Source organism: Podarcis pityusensis (assembly GCF_964106645.2).
Source record: "Podarcis pityusensis genome assembly, chromosome: 6".
In the NCBI taxonomy this organism is placed as follows: Eukaryota; Metazoa; Chordata; class Lepidosauria; order Squamata; family Lacertidae; genus Podarcis; species Podarcis pityusensis.
The window spans coordinates 34,461,736-34,479,575 of NC_138030.1; the positions used below are offsets into that span (position 1 = coordinate 34,461,736).

At 42.1% G+C, this 17,840-nt stretch overlaps 1 protein-coding gene across 6 annotated transcripts in view; it reads left to right on the top strand.

The window, feature by feature from the left end:
- The first annotated feature begins 4,708 nt into the window (after positions 1–4,708).
- The window catches only part of PTPN22 (protein tyrosine phosphatase non-receptor type 22), a 36,218-nt gene continuing 23,086 nt past the window's right edge, over positions 4,709–17,840 (top strand). For 2 of the 6 annotated variants that reach the window (XM_081010210.1, XM_081010209.1), the window contains exons 1-2: positions 4,709–4,903; positions 15,016–15,124. In XM_081010210.1, coding sequence (XP_080866336.1) covers positions 4,817–4,903; positions 15,016–15,124 — 196 coding nt within the window. In that variant the 5' untranslated portion in view covers positions 4,709–4,816. Of the gene's footprint in view, positions 4,904–15,014; positions 15,125–17,840 lie in introns of those variants that run through there. The other 4 variants (XR_013987713.1, XM_081010206.1, XM_081010207.1 and 1 more) reach the window with 3 other exon arrangements.

Genomic DNA, 17,840 nt, shown 5'->3' on the forward strand with positions numbered 1-17,840 from the left:
CTGTCAGTTGGTGCATTGTCACCCAAAAGACGCCTTTCCTGTTATCAAGGAGTGTCAATCTGCTTTTATAGTTCCACTTTACAAACTTCTTTGTTTCTCCTAAAATATCACAAGATGTTCGGGAACTTCCTCGGCACCAATATTTATTGTCGAATCTGTATTCCATATCATAGAAGCAAGTTATTGTTGTGCTTGTCCCCTCTGTGGCTATCTTTTCTGTATTTTTCTGAATGAATGCTGTAAAACAATCTGTTGGGGGGGAAACGGGGCAATATGTAAAAAACGTAACTGGGTAATTGCCTCATACTAAATGTCAATCAGCTTCCATTCTCTGCTGCAGCTATATATTAGTCCTCTCATGTTATAATGTTTCTTAACTGCTCCTTACGGAAAAAACTGAAAATATATTTACGGTGTGTGTGTCCCATTTTGTCCTGCTCATTCAAGGTCGCTCAATTTTTTCCACTAGGAAAACCTGTGGTCCTTGCTGCTGTATGACAATGACCATCATTCTTGACCAAAGGCCATGATGGCTGGAATCAAAGTCCAACTACAACTGGAGGACCATTGGTTCCCCACCCTTGGGGTAAGCAGTAGAGTGGAACAGTCAGATTTTGGAACTAGAACCATTTTGAAATGCTCTGTATTTTCACAATTGCATTCTATAAATTGAATAAAAGAAAAAAGAAAATATATTGACCTGTGAGAGATATATTTTCCCTTCTGCATTTTTATGTTGTCAAGCTGCTCTGAGTATGGGCCTTGACAGATATTGAATGGACTTTAAAATATAACAGTGTCCGATTCAATCTAAAGCCTGGCTTGAAGTATTACTCTGTGGGGGGGGGGGACCAGAAAACATGGTGTTTGTGCTTCAAAACACAGCAAAGCAATTGTAAAACTTTGGCGCAGGTTTGGAGTAAATCGGGCAATGTTGGATTTGGGGGGGGGAGTTAACTATGAACCCCGGTTTGATGCATAAATTTCACAGCTTGGGGGCTCTGCAGAATGTGGTGTTTCCACCGTCAAATGCTGCAAAATTGTTGCAGCACTTTGGCCTAAGTTTGGAGAAGATGCCAGATTTCGGGGTTCATATGCAGAAAAATTATATCTTCAAAAACACCATCAAAAGATAGGATGGAACAGAAAGTTGCTTAAAGCTAAATGCTGCCCCCCTCAATCCATACCCACCCTACCACAAATGTGCCTTTGCTTGTGCCACTACACCCTCTCTGCCTTGTTACTGCCACCACACCATAGGCATGGCAGGGAAAGCACAGTGGTAGGAGCACCGTAGCAGCGGGGGGGGGGGGGGCAGCCGCATTGGCCCAGGCACAGTGGCAGAGGAAGCAGCAGCAGCGATCGACACATTCCTCTGGTCCGGATCTGCCTCTTGAGGTGACAGCCTCACCTCGTCTCATGGGCGAGCCAGCCCTGCCATTTTTTTCTATTCTACCAGTTCAATATTCCTTTGCTCAGGACTGCAGTGCCCTTAATATCCTTTCATAATTAGGTTGACTACATTGACTACCCATCTGGAAATCAGAGTAAATGAAAAACTTTCTGGATAAGATCTGTTCCAAAACATTTTTCTTACCCACATACAAAGAAATCCAAAGGGTGAAGCAGCGATTCATCTTGCGCGCTGTCTATGAACAAACCCGTACAAGAAAAATCCAGGCATTGATGATAACTTTTTCTTGCTTTAGGAAGGAGGCACTCTCTTGTGCTGCTCATCTAAAGCCCCTCTGACCAGATGAAGTTATACCTGATAATTCACAGAAGTATGATTCACAGAAGCACCAACCACAGAGCCACAGCATCTTCAGAAGGGAAATGGGGCTATCAAGTCTTCCTCTCTGCCAGACGAATTCTCCCTGCCAGACATTTAATGTCCCCTTAAGTTTGCACCAGCCACCAGGGCAAAGCCACTTCTATGTCTTTTTTGCAAAACATAAAATCAAACACACATACAAACATGTGCTTTTTTCTTCTTCTTTCAAAATTTCACTCAGCAATGCAGACTGCAAACAAGGGGGGGGGGGGGGGAGGAAAGGTAAACTCTGGGAATAATTCTGGGTGCTGGCTGTTACCCATGAATCCCTAAATGTATCTGACTATTTGGAAGACCTTCTTCTTCAGCTGCACGTTGTGTTCATCGTTGGAAGCTCTTGCTCCACTGCTCACTGACTGGGATGCATTATAGGTTTTCCGTGGAGCCAAGGTGATGGAACTCCCTCACTGAAGAAGCTTACGTTGTTACTTCTGTGTTTGATTGTTTTTCAGTTCTCTGTTTTAATTCCACTGTCGAACAGCTCTTACTGTCAGGAAGTTCTTCCTAATGTTTAGGTGGAATCTTCTTTCTTGTAGTTTGGATCCATTGCTCCGTGTCCGCTTCTCTGGAGCAGCAAAAAACAACCTTTCTCCCTCCTTTATGTGACATCCTTTTATATATTTGAACATGGCTATCATATCACCCCTTAACTTCCTCTTCTCCAGGCTAAACATGCCCAGCTCCCTTAGCCGTTCCTCATAAGGCATCGTTTCCAGGCCTTTGACCATTTTGGTTGCCCTCCTCTGGACACGTTCCAGTTTGTCAGTGTCCTTCTTGAACTGTGGTGCCAGAGTCTTGACTCCTTTATGGAGTGAAAGAAGTGAGGGTGGGGGTGGGGTTAGTGTTAAGTTGTGGGTGAACATATCAGACGACACAGTGATTCTTCAAACAGCTCTTGTTTATTCACAATCCAGGACAGAACTGAGCTGAAGGGTTCAGTCAGCCTGCTTATATAGAGCTCCAGTACCATGTAACTGTAACAATTTTCTAAAACTATCCAATCACTGAATGTTACTTTCGATCCCTTATTTGCATAACTATCTACAGTATCCCCCTGCTGGCCCAGGGTGAGAACTTCAGTACATAACAGTTAGAGTGATTATATGTATGGGAAAAGTCTCTTGTTGTGGGCTATGCCAGGAAGGGCTGATGGGAGTTGTAGTTCAGCAACATTTGGAAGCCACACGTCAGGTGCGCCTGCCCTGTTTTGCTATTATTTGCTCTGTGCTAAGTGTTGCTACTATTTTTATTTTAGACAGTTACCTATGTAAATCTGATAATAAATATGGCACAAATAAGCTCCTGGTCCCTAACACATTGGGGCGAGGAACTGCCAGTTCACCACATCAGCTAGTTTGAGAAGCACTGCACTACTACCATAAAATTTTATGTTATTTTCATTAATATATTCATTTTTAAGCACATTTCCACAATGGTTTGGTTGGAGAACTGCATTTAAAAATCTGGGTAACTATGACTTTCAAAAGATGGCTGTGTTTTGGTTCTCATATTGTTTCAAAAAGTGCAATTGAATAGATTCACCTTTAAATGCTACCTGAATCAAATTTCTACCTCAGCCCTAGCTTCCAGGATTCTTTGGGGGAAAGTCATGTGGTTTGAATGTGCATTGGATGTATGGTGCTTTAAATGTATGGTATGGATCTGCTTACTGTTGTGGCTGATATATATTGTTTTTCATGTGAACTGGAAGGGCATTCTTTATGTTAAAACAAAGGGCCAGTTTGTATTTTGGCCCTTCATTGGGTGAATTCAAACTATTTGGTTTGTTAAATTCACTGCTGACAAGAATGTTATTGGAATTTCAGTATTGTCCAGCTATAGGTGAGATGTTGTTTCCCATTTTAATATGAAAATTTGAACTCAGTGCTGATGCTTGGGATCATTTCTAATCAACAGCGAATGGTGTTGGGTTGATATGTGCTTTCTTTTGTCAAAACCCCTTGGGGTGAAAGCCAAATTGGAGAGGAATAAACTTTGCCTTATTTAGATTCTATTTTGACTATCTGATTTTCTCCACAGCACATGGGAAATCACAATTATTAGTCATCCACATATGGAAGCCAATAAACAGCTGGGGGCCATGTTCCCCTTTGGCAGAAAAGCTCTGCATTTCTTGCATAGTATTTTTGTGAGTTAAGTAGGAAGCATAACCAGGATTCTGTTTTTAGTTAGTTTTCCAAAAGCAGTGATTGACTAAAGATATTCTGGAAAGTGTATGGATGTTCACAGCACAGTCACTCAGACAGCATGCATTCCAGGAACTGGCTAGTCTCTTATTCACTGACCCCTGTGTAACGTCAACATTCTAACATAAATGTCTGATTCTGACGTGGCTTCACAAAGTTCATCCCAGGCCGTGTGAAAGGGCGGCGATGGCTGAATGTTTTGGTGTTTTCCGGCGAAGTTTAGGGCTGAGGCGTGACTAATGCATTTAGAAGTTAAGCCACCTCTCCAGGGGGAGATGGATGAATGAGAAGGCTGCTTATCTACACAGAGATATTTCAAAGTGGTGATTGAAGAGAGCCTTGGTAATGATCCCTTTGGTGGCCTCTTTCAGGGATCAGATGCAGCTTTTCTGGAGCTGATTTTTATAGGGAGATTTTTCCAGTTCATCAAGTGGAAATTGCTTCAGACCAAGGATGACCTGGTTCTCAAGAATCTAATCTGAGCAGCAAGTCCAGCAGAATCAATGCAAGCAAAGCAGAATGCCTTTTCTTTTTGAAAAACGGTGTATTATTTCATTCTTGTAAAGGGAGGCACTAGGGCCCAGCGTGGAATAATTCTTTAATTTCCCCACAGTGGGTGCTACACACATACTAATTTCCTTTAGGTCTTGTGATGAAGTAAGTAAACCACAGACTTCGACAGGAACTTCCCCCCCTCGTTGTAGTTTCCACTGAAGGATGACCTTGTCATGTCCATCTTTATCTCTAACAGTTCAGCTTCACCTGGTTTTACAGAATGGATCAAAGAGAAATTATCACGCAAAATCTGGAAACAGCCCAAAGCAGAAAGCTCAACAAAGAGGAGTTCACTAAAGAATTTTTGGTAAGTAAACAGCAGCGATATTTCTCAGTCTGAATTCATTCTAAGGGGAAGCCTTCAGCTACTGTGGAAAATGTGCGGCTTAACACTTGTTGAGTCTTCTAGCTTGTAGACAATTAGCTGCAACGTTGAAGCAGCATTGAAGGAGCGAAGGTGCAAAAGTATTTAACTGTTTGGCTCTTACGTGCTTTACCGTTTCAAAACTAGGTCCTTCCTGTTTCTTCTTGTGAGACTGTATTACTATCGCTTTTGGCTTGATTGCAAAATCATTTGCTGCTAATTTCCTACTAACACGGTGAGATAAAAACAGTGTTTGGATTACAGGTGGCCAATGGGGGCTAGTGGGGATCCTGGCCCTTTCACCTTTGTGATGGTCACATAGCCAGTGCTGACACCATGTTTGGGGGGCCCTTGGGCAAAATGCTTCCACCTCCATGCTATAGGCAACATTCCCTTTGAGCCCAATGGGCACCACTGCCCAGGAGGAGAGGGCAGGAGCAAAGTCTGCCAATCTGCCTCCTCTATCCAATGCTAAGACATCCAGTGCTATGACAAAATGCTTTCTTAATGGTCATTATATTATGCATTAGCTTTTAATAGAATTGTCAGAGTCTGTATTCTTTTTCCATTTTATATCCCTCTGACCTCAGTATTTCCCCATTTCCCCAAATCATGTGCATATATGCTTGCCAATTTAGGATCATGTATCTGCTGAAGGGGACTGCAGCCCATGAAATATTATGCCGTAATATGACAGCCTTTAAGGTGTCATAACTCTTTGTTGGTTTGCTACAACGAATTAATGCAGCTACCTCTCTGGAAATTACTCCTCCTTGCTTGTGTTCTTGAAGAGAGCAGGTGAACTGCAGGAACAGTAAGGAGGCGGAGCAGAGCAGGGTACTCTGGGGAACGCACAGTGGACCTCCTTCTGGGGTGTGGGCAAGGTACCCAACGTTGCCAACATCAAAAGTCAGTCCTATCTTTAGAATCTATGTTTAGAAGGCTACCCAGAGTGGCGGAAGCATGATTTGGCTAAAACTGGAGGTGGGGGGGGGGGAGAGTGTCAGGGAGTGAGGCTTCTGGATTTCGTTAAACTATGAAATTCACTGCCACAAGTGTTGGCAGCAGGGGCTTCCCATAGATATTTGGGAAGATAGGCAGACAGGCCTTTAGTCTGACCCATCAAGGCTTATCAGAGGCCTCCCATGAGAGGATTACAAACGGTTTTTAAAACTGATATTTTTTTGATAAACTGCTTAGAGGTTTTGTTACAAACAAGCAATATATGTGTTTTGTTAAATGAAAAAAAGAAGAAAAAAAGAATGGCGGCAGGCGTTATTTATTTGAAGGACAGCTTGTCCCCCACGGCTGTGCCCTGCAATGGACGTACAGCCACCTGGAAGTGTTTGGTGGGTTGCAGGATACATTGCATACCCTCCAAGTGTCTGGATCACAGAAGCCAATTCCAGCTTCTGTTTGGATCCTAGTATGTCCCGTTTTTTGGTCCAGTGCTCTGGCATGAGTCCTCACGCTGGATTGCCAGACTGAAAGACGCTCACTCTGGCACGACCCAGTATTTTATGAATACAAAAGCCTACATGGGGTATCAGTGAAGAAAAGTGTTTAGAATAGTGATTTTCTTCAAGTTACTTTAATTTATGTGTTTGTATTTTTTGGGGGGGAGAAGGTTGTATTTCTCACTTTTAATGCAGATGAAAAATCTGTATTGCCTAGAATGCCAGTCCAATTTAAAGCAGTTTTATTCTGTACACCCACCCACCAAACCTGCTGGATCACACCAATGGCTCATCTTGTCCACCAACCTGTTCTCACAGCAGCAGACCAGATCCCTGTGGGATGTCCACAAGCAAGACATGAGTACAATAGGACTCTGCTGACCTGCAATTCCCAGCAACAGCAGAGGTAGAACTTAGCCAGCATGGCTAGTAGCCATTGATAGCTTTGTCCACTCTGAATTTCCCTAATCTTCTTTAAAGCCACCAAAGTTGGTGGCCATCACTGTCTCCTGGAGAAGTGACTTTACCTAATTGGGTGCACTCTTCCCACCTTGGATCAAATCTATGCTTCCAGGTGTCATAAGAAAGCTGCAGAGATAGTGCAGGATAGTACGCGCCCTGGAAATGATCTCTTTCAGCTTCTGCCTTCTCGAAGAAGGTACAGGGTTATAAAGACTAGGACTAGCTGCCTGAGAAACAGTTTTTATCCAAATGCAATTTTGGTTTTAAACGCAGTGTAAGGTAGTCTCTGTGGGAGTATATTGTATTTAATTATGGGGTATCAGATTTTTTAGGGGGTTAACCAGGCTGGCATAGCAGGCTTGTTGGTTTTTGAATGTCTGATGTAGATTTTTTCCAATTTCGTTGTTCTGTATGGGACAATGACAATAAGGATTATCGTATCGTATTGTATCATACCTATGCCCTGCACAGATAAGAACTTTATTTTTCCTGTCTTGATTCTTACAAATATTCAGCTTCATTCGATGCCCACAAATTCTAATGTTATGAGAGAGGGAGAAAATATTTTCTATATTAATTGCATAGAAAAAGTGGACTTTTTTTTTGTCCTGCTTTTCCCTGGGAAAAACCATGTTTTACTGCTGAATCAGAACAAATGGCAGTGGTGGTTTTCTGTGGGAAATGCCTGTGCCTGAAAAACACAGTACAAAGGGGATTCTGGGCAAGCCCTCTGTTTACAGTGGTCCTTTTGGAGTTCTTCACAATCTCTTTTTGTTTTAATGACCCTGAACCATTTCATATCATCAGCAAACTTGGCCACCACAAAGCTCACCCCTAACTCTTGACCTTTCTTTGTATTCCATTACTGCAAAGTTTACTCAAGAACCTTTGGTGAGGTACTTTGTTCAAAGCTTTTTTTGAAAGTCTAAGTACACTGTATCAGTTTGACCATCTCTGTCTATATGCTTGTTGACTCTCTCAAATAACTCTAACAGGTTCATGAGACAGGACTTGCCCTTGGAATCCTGGAGCATGCATATCAATAACATTCACAAGTGACTCATTCCAGAATGAAAAGCATTCTTAGCATTGCTTGTGAAAATGCCCACAGAGCTTCTTGTGTGATACAACTTTCCCCCCTCCCTCCGCCTAGGCATGAAGTCCTGTGGGGCTGAGGGTGTACAGGCAACTGGAATGAAAGGGGAGCAAGGCTAGTCAAAGAAATTTTGAATGCTTGATGTGAAGGACAAGATGGTGCCCTCTTTCCATATTCAGAAGTTGACTGGACTACAGCTGAATCTTACACTGGCAACAGGACAGTATCTACCACCCCACCTAAGACCTGCCCCAGTTTTATAGTGGGAGGAAATTCCAAGCTCTTCCCTCATTTCCTTTTCTGCTAGGAAAGAGTGAGTCCATTCACACAGCCACGAGAAAACCTGAATTATTCCACACAGCACAATACTCAATACCCCTGCATTAGTGAATGTTGGCAGTGATTAATCGGCAAAGATAGCACCTCTTCCTCCTAGGAACTCTGTCTTTTAGGGTGACTACTTACGATTCATGAATAAAGAGTGACATCAGTTTGAAAAAAGATTTGCATGTGCTATACAGAGACACAAATTTAGAAATTATTATTATAAATTAAAAAGAAATACAGTGCTTTTCACCTTGGTGGGGAAGACTGTGATCAGATGACCTGTGTGCCTGCTTGGTTGGAAGTCCAGATACTAAATGTTCATGGGCAACTTCAAGACCCCTCCTCTTGCTTTGTGTGGTTCTTTTTCTTTAAACTAGACTTGGTTGCCTTTGAAATAGAGGGCTGTCCTCTATAAAGTAGGACACATACCCCCTAATGTCATATGTGTGAAGGTTACTCAGTGGCAAGGTAATGCTGAGAGGCACGCACACTCTTGCTTCAAATGTTCTCTTCTTGAGGCCTGCCATTAAAAGCAACTTCCTTTGCTTAGGCCTTGCAGTAACAGAATCAGAGAGTTGAAAGGGAATTCAGAGTTCATCTAAACCAGTTCCCCTGCCAGTGCAGGAAATCCATCATTACATCATCCTGATAGATGGCTTTAAAGCATCTAATGAAGGAGAAGCCACCATCTTCTGAGGCAGTCAATTCCATTGTCAAATAGCTCAATGCCATCAAGAAGTCCTTCCAAATGTTTAGCAGAAATCCTTTTTTTATTGAAATTTGAAAGCATGGGGTTCAAGCCCTATCTTCTGGAGCAAAAGAAAATAAATTTGCTCCATCTTCTGTGTGAGAGACCTTTGATACATAATCAGCCTGTTGATCCAAGTCAGTGATGTTTCCCTTTCTTCCCTTGTTGAGTGTGATTGACAGATTTACAGGGACAGAGGTAGAGGTTAGCAGAGCATCAGAATGGCCTCACCACCCTCCCTATCCTAGAACCTGTTGAATTTTGAGCCCCTCGAGGTGCCAAAATGAGCAGCTATTAGAATTCATTCTGTTTATTGAGAGTGGGAAGAGCCCAAGGGTAAGATCAGCTCAGGCAGTTCCTCCACCATTTCATTTCTATGGTAAATGTGACATGGATCATCCAGACTTTGACAACTTCAGAGCTACTATCCTGCCAGTTAGGATTTCATTCACTTGGCCATTTTTAAAATGGTTTTGTCTCAGCCCATTTTGACTGTATGATGCAGGAATGATGGGTTTTGGACACCATTAAGACTGGGGGAGAAATGCATTTACACACACATCACATCACATCACATTTCACTATCAAATTCCAGGGCAGTTTACATATATTAAAGCAACAGTACACCATAGGAACACAGGGAGCTGCCCTATACTAAGTCAGACCTATGAATCTTGCAATGAGGGTCCCATGGAATGAATCTAGGCTAATCTCTTAGGAATGTTTGGGTCAAAAGGCTTCTGTCTCAATTGAGGAGTTGGGCCAGATGACCTTTGCATCTCTTCCAGCTTTGTGATTCAATGATTCTCATAGTGGGGGTTGCTGAACTGTTTTGCAAAGAGTTTCTGACTCATCTGTTCCCCCACCCACAGCTCTTCATTCTGCATTTTGGTAGCATTATCTTGAATTACTTTCCTATGGCAAACGTAACACGCAGGCCATCAGCTCCTGGACAAACTATTATATAGTAGTTATATTCCTGCAACTTCCCTGTGGTTATGAATGAGGGTTGCCACCTTGGTTCTGGCAAAATACAGGACAGGGTGGGGTGGGGAGAGCAGTTGAGGGGGGCGGACTCTTTCTTGTTTCATCTGGTGCTGAAGTGACTTCAGAGCAATCCATTACAATCTATTGCAGCCTAACAACATGCCCCTCTGGAATTTGTCACACACACACAAATTTGTAAGTCTGTCTGTGCTTGGCTACCCAAAGCTTAAATACATGACCTTTCACACCATTTCAAATACATGCATTTGGGGAGAGACAGACAGACAGACGACAGACAGAGAGGAGGAGACCTGAAATATAGGACAGAACTGCTTCAATACAGGACAATCCTGTAATAGGTGGCAATGGATGGTGGGCACAGGGGCTAAGGTGGGTTGGGAGTGTGCATTATATTGATCTTGTGCATTGTGCTCTTGTCCACTGTTAACTTGTCAGTTGAAAGCTGTGAAGTGTGTTGAAGCTGTGCACATGTAGATTCTATCCGCATGACTGGCGATTCTCTTCCCCTCCTGCTCCATTGATTTGCTTATTTTTATATTTTAAAAAATGTGCCCCTTTTTTCACATGAATTTCTAAAAGCAGTTCAACAACTAATAAAACATCTTGTATGTAAACTGATGCTACTTAAAGAAACCAAACAATAAAAACAAAAAGAACAGCAAGAAGCAACAAAAGCCATACAAAAGCCAGGAGGGTAAAAAACAAACCAGTTTATTTTCAAATAAACTGAAACATCATTATTTGCGTTTGCAAGGAGTAAGCAGTATGGTTCCCTCTTGCTAGGGCGTTTCACAATGTTACTGCTGCTGCTGTAAGGTGCCTGCTATAAGGGGAGACCATCCTGGCCTCAGTGTAGGATGGAAATCTGAGCAGAAGATCTCAAGTGCTGAGACGAGGGAACACAGGAAGCCACCTTCTTAGTAGTTCATTAGACCAAACAGACTAGACATTATGTTTTGCATAGGGGAGATTGTCAGAGCTGAGCTATAGGGAGTCATCAAGAGAAAGCCAAGACTCCTGGGGCTGAGGTTCTTGCACCCCCGCTATAAAATAACTGAGGAGGGCGGGTCCTGCAAAATTGATGGGCACCGCCATTCAAATGGTGTGCATGCACCGTGCCTTGTAATCGATTATGTGGGACAGGGCTTACCTGTGCTCCCCCATATTTTATTCAAGTTGCAACCCCTGACCAGAAGTAAGAGGTCTCTCTCTCTCTCTCTCTCTCTCTCTCTCTCTCTCTGTGTGTGTGTGTGTGTGTGTGAAGCCAGGGAACATGGAGATAGTCATGGCTATGGAACAAGCAAGGAGAGTCATAAGGTGCAAGATTATTCACCAGTTTGGTCCTGGTATTTGCACTTAAATAATTTATTTTTATGTCGCAATGAGACCGTAGAGTGGCTAGGATTTTAACTCTTTTGAACAATATAAATGCAAACACATACATATAAATTTGGATAAATGACTTTTGTAGTATATTGGTGGCTGCGCAGCCCTTGTATAGTGTGGCTGTATGAGACAATGGGAAGGAGAATTACAGAGAGCAGTCCTGATGCCGGTGTTCAGAAGTGAGTTGGTTTTATGATCTCATGAAAAACAGTGGGATAACATAACTCTTCAAGCACTGCCTATCGTGCAGGGGAAATATGTTTGTGACGCAGGGGCTGCAATTTGAAGAGAAATGGTTGTTAAAGAAAATTCCTCTAGAGTCTTCTGGCAGGCATGTAACACCGCTGCAGCAATAAAGAAAATGTATGCTGCTTCTTCCTGTAAATGTTGGAGATGTAATTGTAAAGATTATGGTTTTCTTCATACTTACAAAAGGTTTATGGAAAGGCATTTTAAAAGTCATATTATAGATAATTGGAGATATGCTAATTCCACAGGTAGAACTGCTAAACAATTTGTGAAGTGGTGTAAAAGAAGAAACACAGGATATCGGTTAGCAATCTTACAGGAGGTGCTAGAATGCTGACTGTAAGAAAGAAACAAAGAAATAAAGAACACGGAAGCATGTCAATCTGTAGAAAAATGGAATAGAGATATATGGAAATTATTAACAGCTTTTATTACTAATATAAGGCTGGGCAATGACAGAGCTATGATTAATTTCATGAATACCTAGGAAAGTGTATACTGTTCTGGAAGAGAAATAAATAAATATTGAGAAAATAATTCCCCCATGGATGTTAACAATGCTGTGAAGATTCATTATTATTTTTATGTTGGTTAGATGCTTTATACAAAAAGTCTCGAAGTGACAACAAGATAAAAAAAAATACAGTTAAAATAATTAAAAATAGGAAAATTTAAAAATAATGTACAACGCAGAATTCCCAAAATGCTCATCTAACAATGCAAGAAAGAAAGTCAAGCTTTGGACTACAAGAACCCAAAGCTCAATAGGTATTTTTATGGGTTTATGGGATTATAATGTAACATTTTTCCTGCTCCATAATAAATCCCTCTTCTCAGGTAACTCTGAGAACTGTTGATCTGTGTAAGTGAACAGGGATCTCCTAACAACTCTCAGGCCTCTTAACAAACATGGGGAAATGGATCAAATTTGTTTTTATTAGCCAATATATCCCATATTCTTAAAAGTGATTTAATTGTTTCCAGAGTCACCTGAGATTTCAAATATTTAGATCCTAATACAGTCGTACCTTGGATCCTGAACACCTTGCGAATAGAACGTTTTTGCTCCTGAACGCTGCAAACCCAGAAGTGAGTGTTCCGGTTTGTGAACATTCTTTGGAACCCGAACATCCGCCATGGGTCCCGCAGCTTCCGATTGGCTGCAGGGGCTTCCTGCAGCCAATCGGAAACCATGCCTTGGTTTCCAAACATTTTGGATGTCAAACGGACTTCTGAAAAGGATTCCGTTCAACTTCCAAGGTACCACTGTAGTTTCTAACCAACCAAAGGTGCTATGTACATATATTCTAGGATTGCCCATATCGGAAGATTAAGGCCACAGTGAGATTCCAATATTTAGTACTTGACAGTAGGCAAGCATAGTGATATAATTCCAAACTTGGGCTCCTGAAACTGCCTCCTTTAATTTGTAGCTGCATTCTCTGCAAGGATATTCTTGGTGTTGCTCCAAAGGCATTTCCTAAATAATGAATTTACCTTTGATCCTGATGTAGAAACTGGGAGTCTTCTCAGGATATAAATGAATCTGGGAATAATATTCATTTTGAGAGCATTCACCCTTCCCCAAAGGGTAAGGTTCAATGACTTGCACCTATTGATATCTTAAGAAACCTCTTTTATTAATTTATTCATATTAAATGTAACTAACTGTATTATATCTCTTGGTATTAACATACCTAGATATTAAATAGATTCGGGGGGGGGGGGAATTGATATTTCTTGAATGAGTGTGTAAATAAATTTTGACCTATTGGCATTCAAATCTTATTTGGAGCAATTAACAGAATAACCTGATATTTTACCAAAAGCGTCTGTCATTTGGATCAAGATGGGTATGCTAGTCTGAGGTTCCAAAATAAACAAAAGTATATCGTCTGCAAATAAAACTAACTTATGTTCAACTGAATTATGAACTGCTCTGTGAATCTCACTATGTTGTCAAATAGTGCTAGCCAGAAGGAGAGTCCACAACCTCCCAAGACAGTCTATTCCACTGTCGGACAGCTCTTACCATCAGAAAGTTATTCCTGATGTTTAGTCGGAATCTCCTTTCTTGTAACTTGAAGCTACTGGACTGAGTCCTACCTTTTGGAGCAAGAGAAAACAAGCTTGTTCCATCTTCCACGTGACAGCCCTTTAAATATTTGAAGATGGCTTTCATATCTTCTCTCAGTCTCCTCTTCTCCAGGCTAAACATACTCAACTCCCTCAACCGTTCATCATAAGCCTTGGTTTCCAGCCCTGAGTTTTGCACCGAACAGATGTTTTGTGTCATGATTTGTTATGAAATGTTGACTTTTTTGGATTGGTTGTTGTGCTGGGCAATATTATGGAAAGTGGTAGAGAGCAGGACAAGGTATAACAGCTGAAAACCATAAATAAAATGTATGTAAATAGACACTATGCAAGTTACTATCACACACCGTAGTTCCTCACTCTCTGTAACAGTGGTCAGGATGAGATGGGAAACCAGTGGCAATTATAAAACGCTTTGAAGATTGCCAAATTGTGCCAAAATTGGCTAAATTTAGCTCAGTGGTAGAGCATCTGATTTGGATGCTGAAGGTCTCAGATTCAGTCCTTGGCCTCTCCAGGTATGGCTGGGAGAGAAGCTAGTCTAAAATCCGGAGAGCCATTGCCTGTCAGCCTAGACAATACTGAGCAAGATGAACCAATGGTCTGACTCCATATAAGGTAGTTTCCTGTACTCCAATTCTACTAATATTCCTGCCCCCTCAGATTTTTTAAATCCACAGAACTCTGTTTTATGTATATATTTGTTAGTTTTGTTTAAAGAACTTCTAAGCTGCTCTTCATCCAAGAGGATCCCAGGGTGGTATATGACAATAACAACCATGACAAAAGATTATTTTATTGTGTCATGGGAATTGGGTTTCCAGACAATTCAAAAGCAGGAAGAATGGACCAGTATTTGTGTGGGGAAAATGTAGCAACAGAGCTGTAGTTGAGCTTCTTCTCTTTTGTCAATAGAAGCATTTTCATATTTTCCACATGTGTCTGAAGAGTGTATTATTCCACCACATTACACCTGTGCGATGCCTGCGGAGCGAGTATTTTTCTATGAAGCCACATCAGAAACATATGTGCCTGAGCTGTGCATGGTTCCTGCTTGGTTCACAAACTTTCCACTTCTCAGAAGCCTCACACTGCAAAGTAATGACGACTGTTTGGTTCTCTGTGTGGTTGTCTCAAGTGAGGCTAGTCAGGAAATAATGGGAGATGCAGGCCTATGACACTGTCTATATGTTCTTTGTAATCTCTCTTTATGATTTAACAACAGAAACTGAAAAGGCAATCGGCAACCTACAGAGCTGACAAAATCTACCCAACGGCTACATCTGAGCAGCCGGAAAATATCAGCAAGAACCGATATAAGGACATCTTGCCATGTAAGCTAGGAATTAAATATTTATCACCGTAGTTTTTAATTTTCCAGCTACTGTATGAATGAGGTGACGTGTATTTGGGATGTGTACACCCTCTACTTTTAAAGCACATTATTTCCTTCAAAGCCCTGTAGTTTACCCCTCACAAAGTTCCACTTCCCAGCAACTCTTAACAAACGTCAGTGCTCAGAATGTGCTTTAAAATGCAGAGTCTGTACACAGCCTTGCAGTGTGAATGGCCCCTGTGCTTGTTATAATTAATATAATGTATACAACTTGGATCCTAAATTAACCTAAGGAAATTATTGCCTCTCTGCATCTCAGGTAAAGTGTTTGTTCTAGTGAGGTCTTCAGGGGTGGGAGGCGGAGAAGAATAACAGGTTCTATCATGTTGAGGGCAATTTCCCCCTTCTCAGCAGCCCATTATGTCTTTTCCTATATTGTTCAGGAGATAAACTTCAGAGAGACTTTTGGGGGGGGTGTATAGGGAGAGGAATCTTTCCTTTCATGAACTTTCCTTTCATGAACTTGCCTTTGGACCCAAGGCAAGTTGTATGCAAACATGCTATTCACACACACCACACAAATGCCGAGTGGGGTGCAAATAAGAATGAGTATATGGTTCACACTCAATACACATCAACAGGTTGGTACAAAGATACATGTTTTCTGATACATCTTAGAAAAAAGATCAAACAAGTTTAGAAGGGCTTTTAAAAGAACGCTTGTTTACCTTCCTGTCAATAGCAATAGCTAGAGGAGGGGAGATATCACAGGGATTAATCAGTGGGTGCCTGTGAGACACTAGTCAAAGCAGCAATTATGGAAGCACTAGCTGGGTTGAAATCTCTTTTCCCCAGCAACTGAATGTTTTCATTCTGAGAACTGGGAAAATGCTATTTCCTTGGTTTGGATGCAATACTTTAGTGATGGCTATGTACATTGAGCATAACAAATGTGTCACCTTGACACATTCTGACCACAAAAAACAATACCCATTCTCTGAAAAAGGCTCTTAATATGTATAGGTTCCATGACTCATGTTCACCTTTGCATGCTGATAGACTTCTTAGGTCAGTCATTCCTTCCCCCCACTTACTGTTTCATTCACTTGTGATTGTCGTCTGATTAGGGTACAACTACCCACTAGTTAGGGACGCGGGTGGCACTGTGGGTTAAACCACAGAGCCTAGGACTTGCCGATCAGAAGGTCGGCGGTTCAAATCCCCGTGGCGGGGTGAGCTCCCGTTGCTCGGTCCCTGCTCCTGCCAACCTAGCAGTTCGAAAGCACGTCAAAGTGCAAGGCGATAAATAGGTACCGCTCCGGCGGGAAGGTAAACGGCGTTTCCGTGCACTGCTCTGGTTCACCAGAAGCGGCTTAGTCATGCTGGCCACATGACCCGGAAGCTGTACGCCGGCTCCCTCAGCCAATAAAGCGAGATGAGTGCCGCAACCCCAGAGTCGGTCCCTTTACCTTTACCCACTAGTTAGCTGACATAGTTTCCTAACCTCATATTTTACTTGTAATGCTATTACAGAGGTAGGGAACATTTAGAGGGGAACATCAGTTGGCTTAACCCTTCTCCTCCCACAATTCTTCATCTGGTTCCTCTCTCCCCCTCCTCACTGTGGAGCAGCTGGGGAGGGGTTGTTTGGCACTATTGTCACTGGCAGATCAAGGAAGGCTCAAGCACATTCACTGTCCACTCACCACCCCTGCATTATCAGTAGCTGGCAAATATGTTTGCTGAAATAATTTGCAGTTCTTCCCTTAATTAAAGAACATAGACTCCTCTCTGAGATCTCAGCCGTAACAACTTTGGCAATACGTAAGTTATATTTTGCCATTCTGGAAGCTGCAACTTGAGTTCTCCAAATTCCTGGGCATTAAAGCTGCTCACATGAGTAGATGTTTCCTGTGAAGGAATAAAATGGGGATCGGAGTGGCTTCTGACCTTTTGCCAGATGAAAATGATCTTGGATATACTGAGTTGTATCCAGTACTGTGGAAGCAGAGCTCCTCTCACACAATGGGACTTCCATTTCCTCTCTTTCCACTATGCTCTCTCAAAATCTGCTCGCTTTCTTTCTCTCTCTCTCTATCTGTGTATGTCCTCCAATACTTTGGAGTTGATTTTGAGAGCTGCAGAGGAACAGAAGAGGAAGTTCCATGACAGGCACAGAAGTCTGTTGTATGAACAGAACTGCAGCATTGGATGCAGCACACTTAAACGAAACCTGGCTTTCAAAGGCTTGGATCCAAAAATCCTCCTTCCCATAGCAGCCTCTCAAAACTCCACTTCTGAGGGCTGCATGGGGTTGCAGCTGTGTATGTTCGAATCAGCTACTTGGCCCATTCATGAGTAGAAGTGCCTTTCATTTGGATGAGAAGATATTTGGACCCAACCCCAAGTTTATTAGATACAATTTATCAACACCATTTAATTTAATATCAAATATAGATATTCTGTGGAAGAGATGGAAATAGACTTAGCTGGGGGATGGATTGGTGTGTGGCAGGAGATGAAAACACTCTGGGAGCAGGAAACAGAGAAGGAAATATACCCAGTGGTGCATATACTTAGGCAGGAACAACCTTTTGCTCCAATACAATGCAAAACAAGCCATTTTGATCCTTGTTGGTGCAGCACAGAAGAGGCTAAGGTCACGCACAACCCCCCCTGAACATTCTGTGATGCAAATGAGCATGAACTGTGCT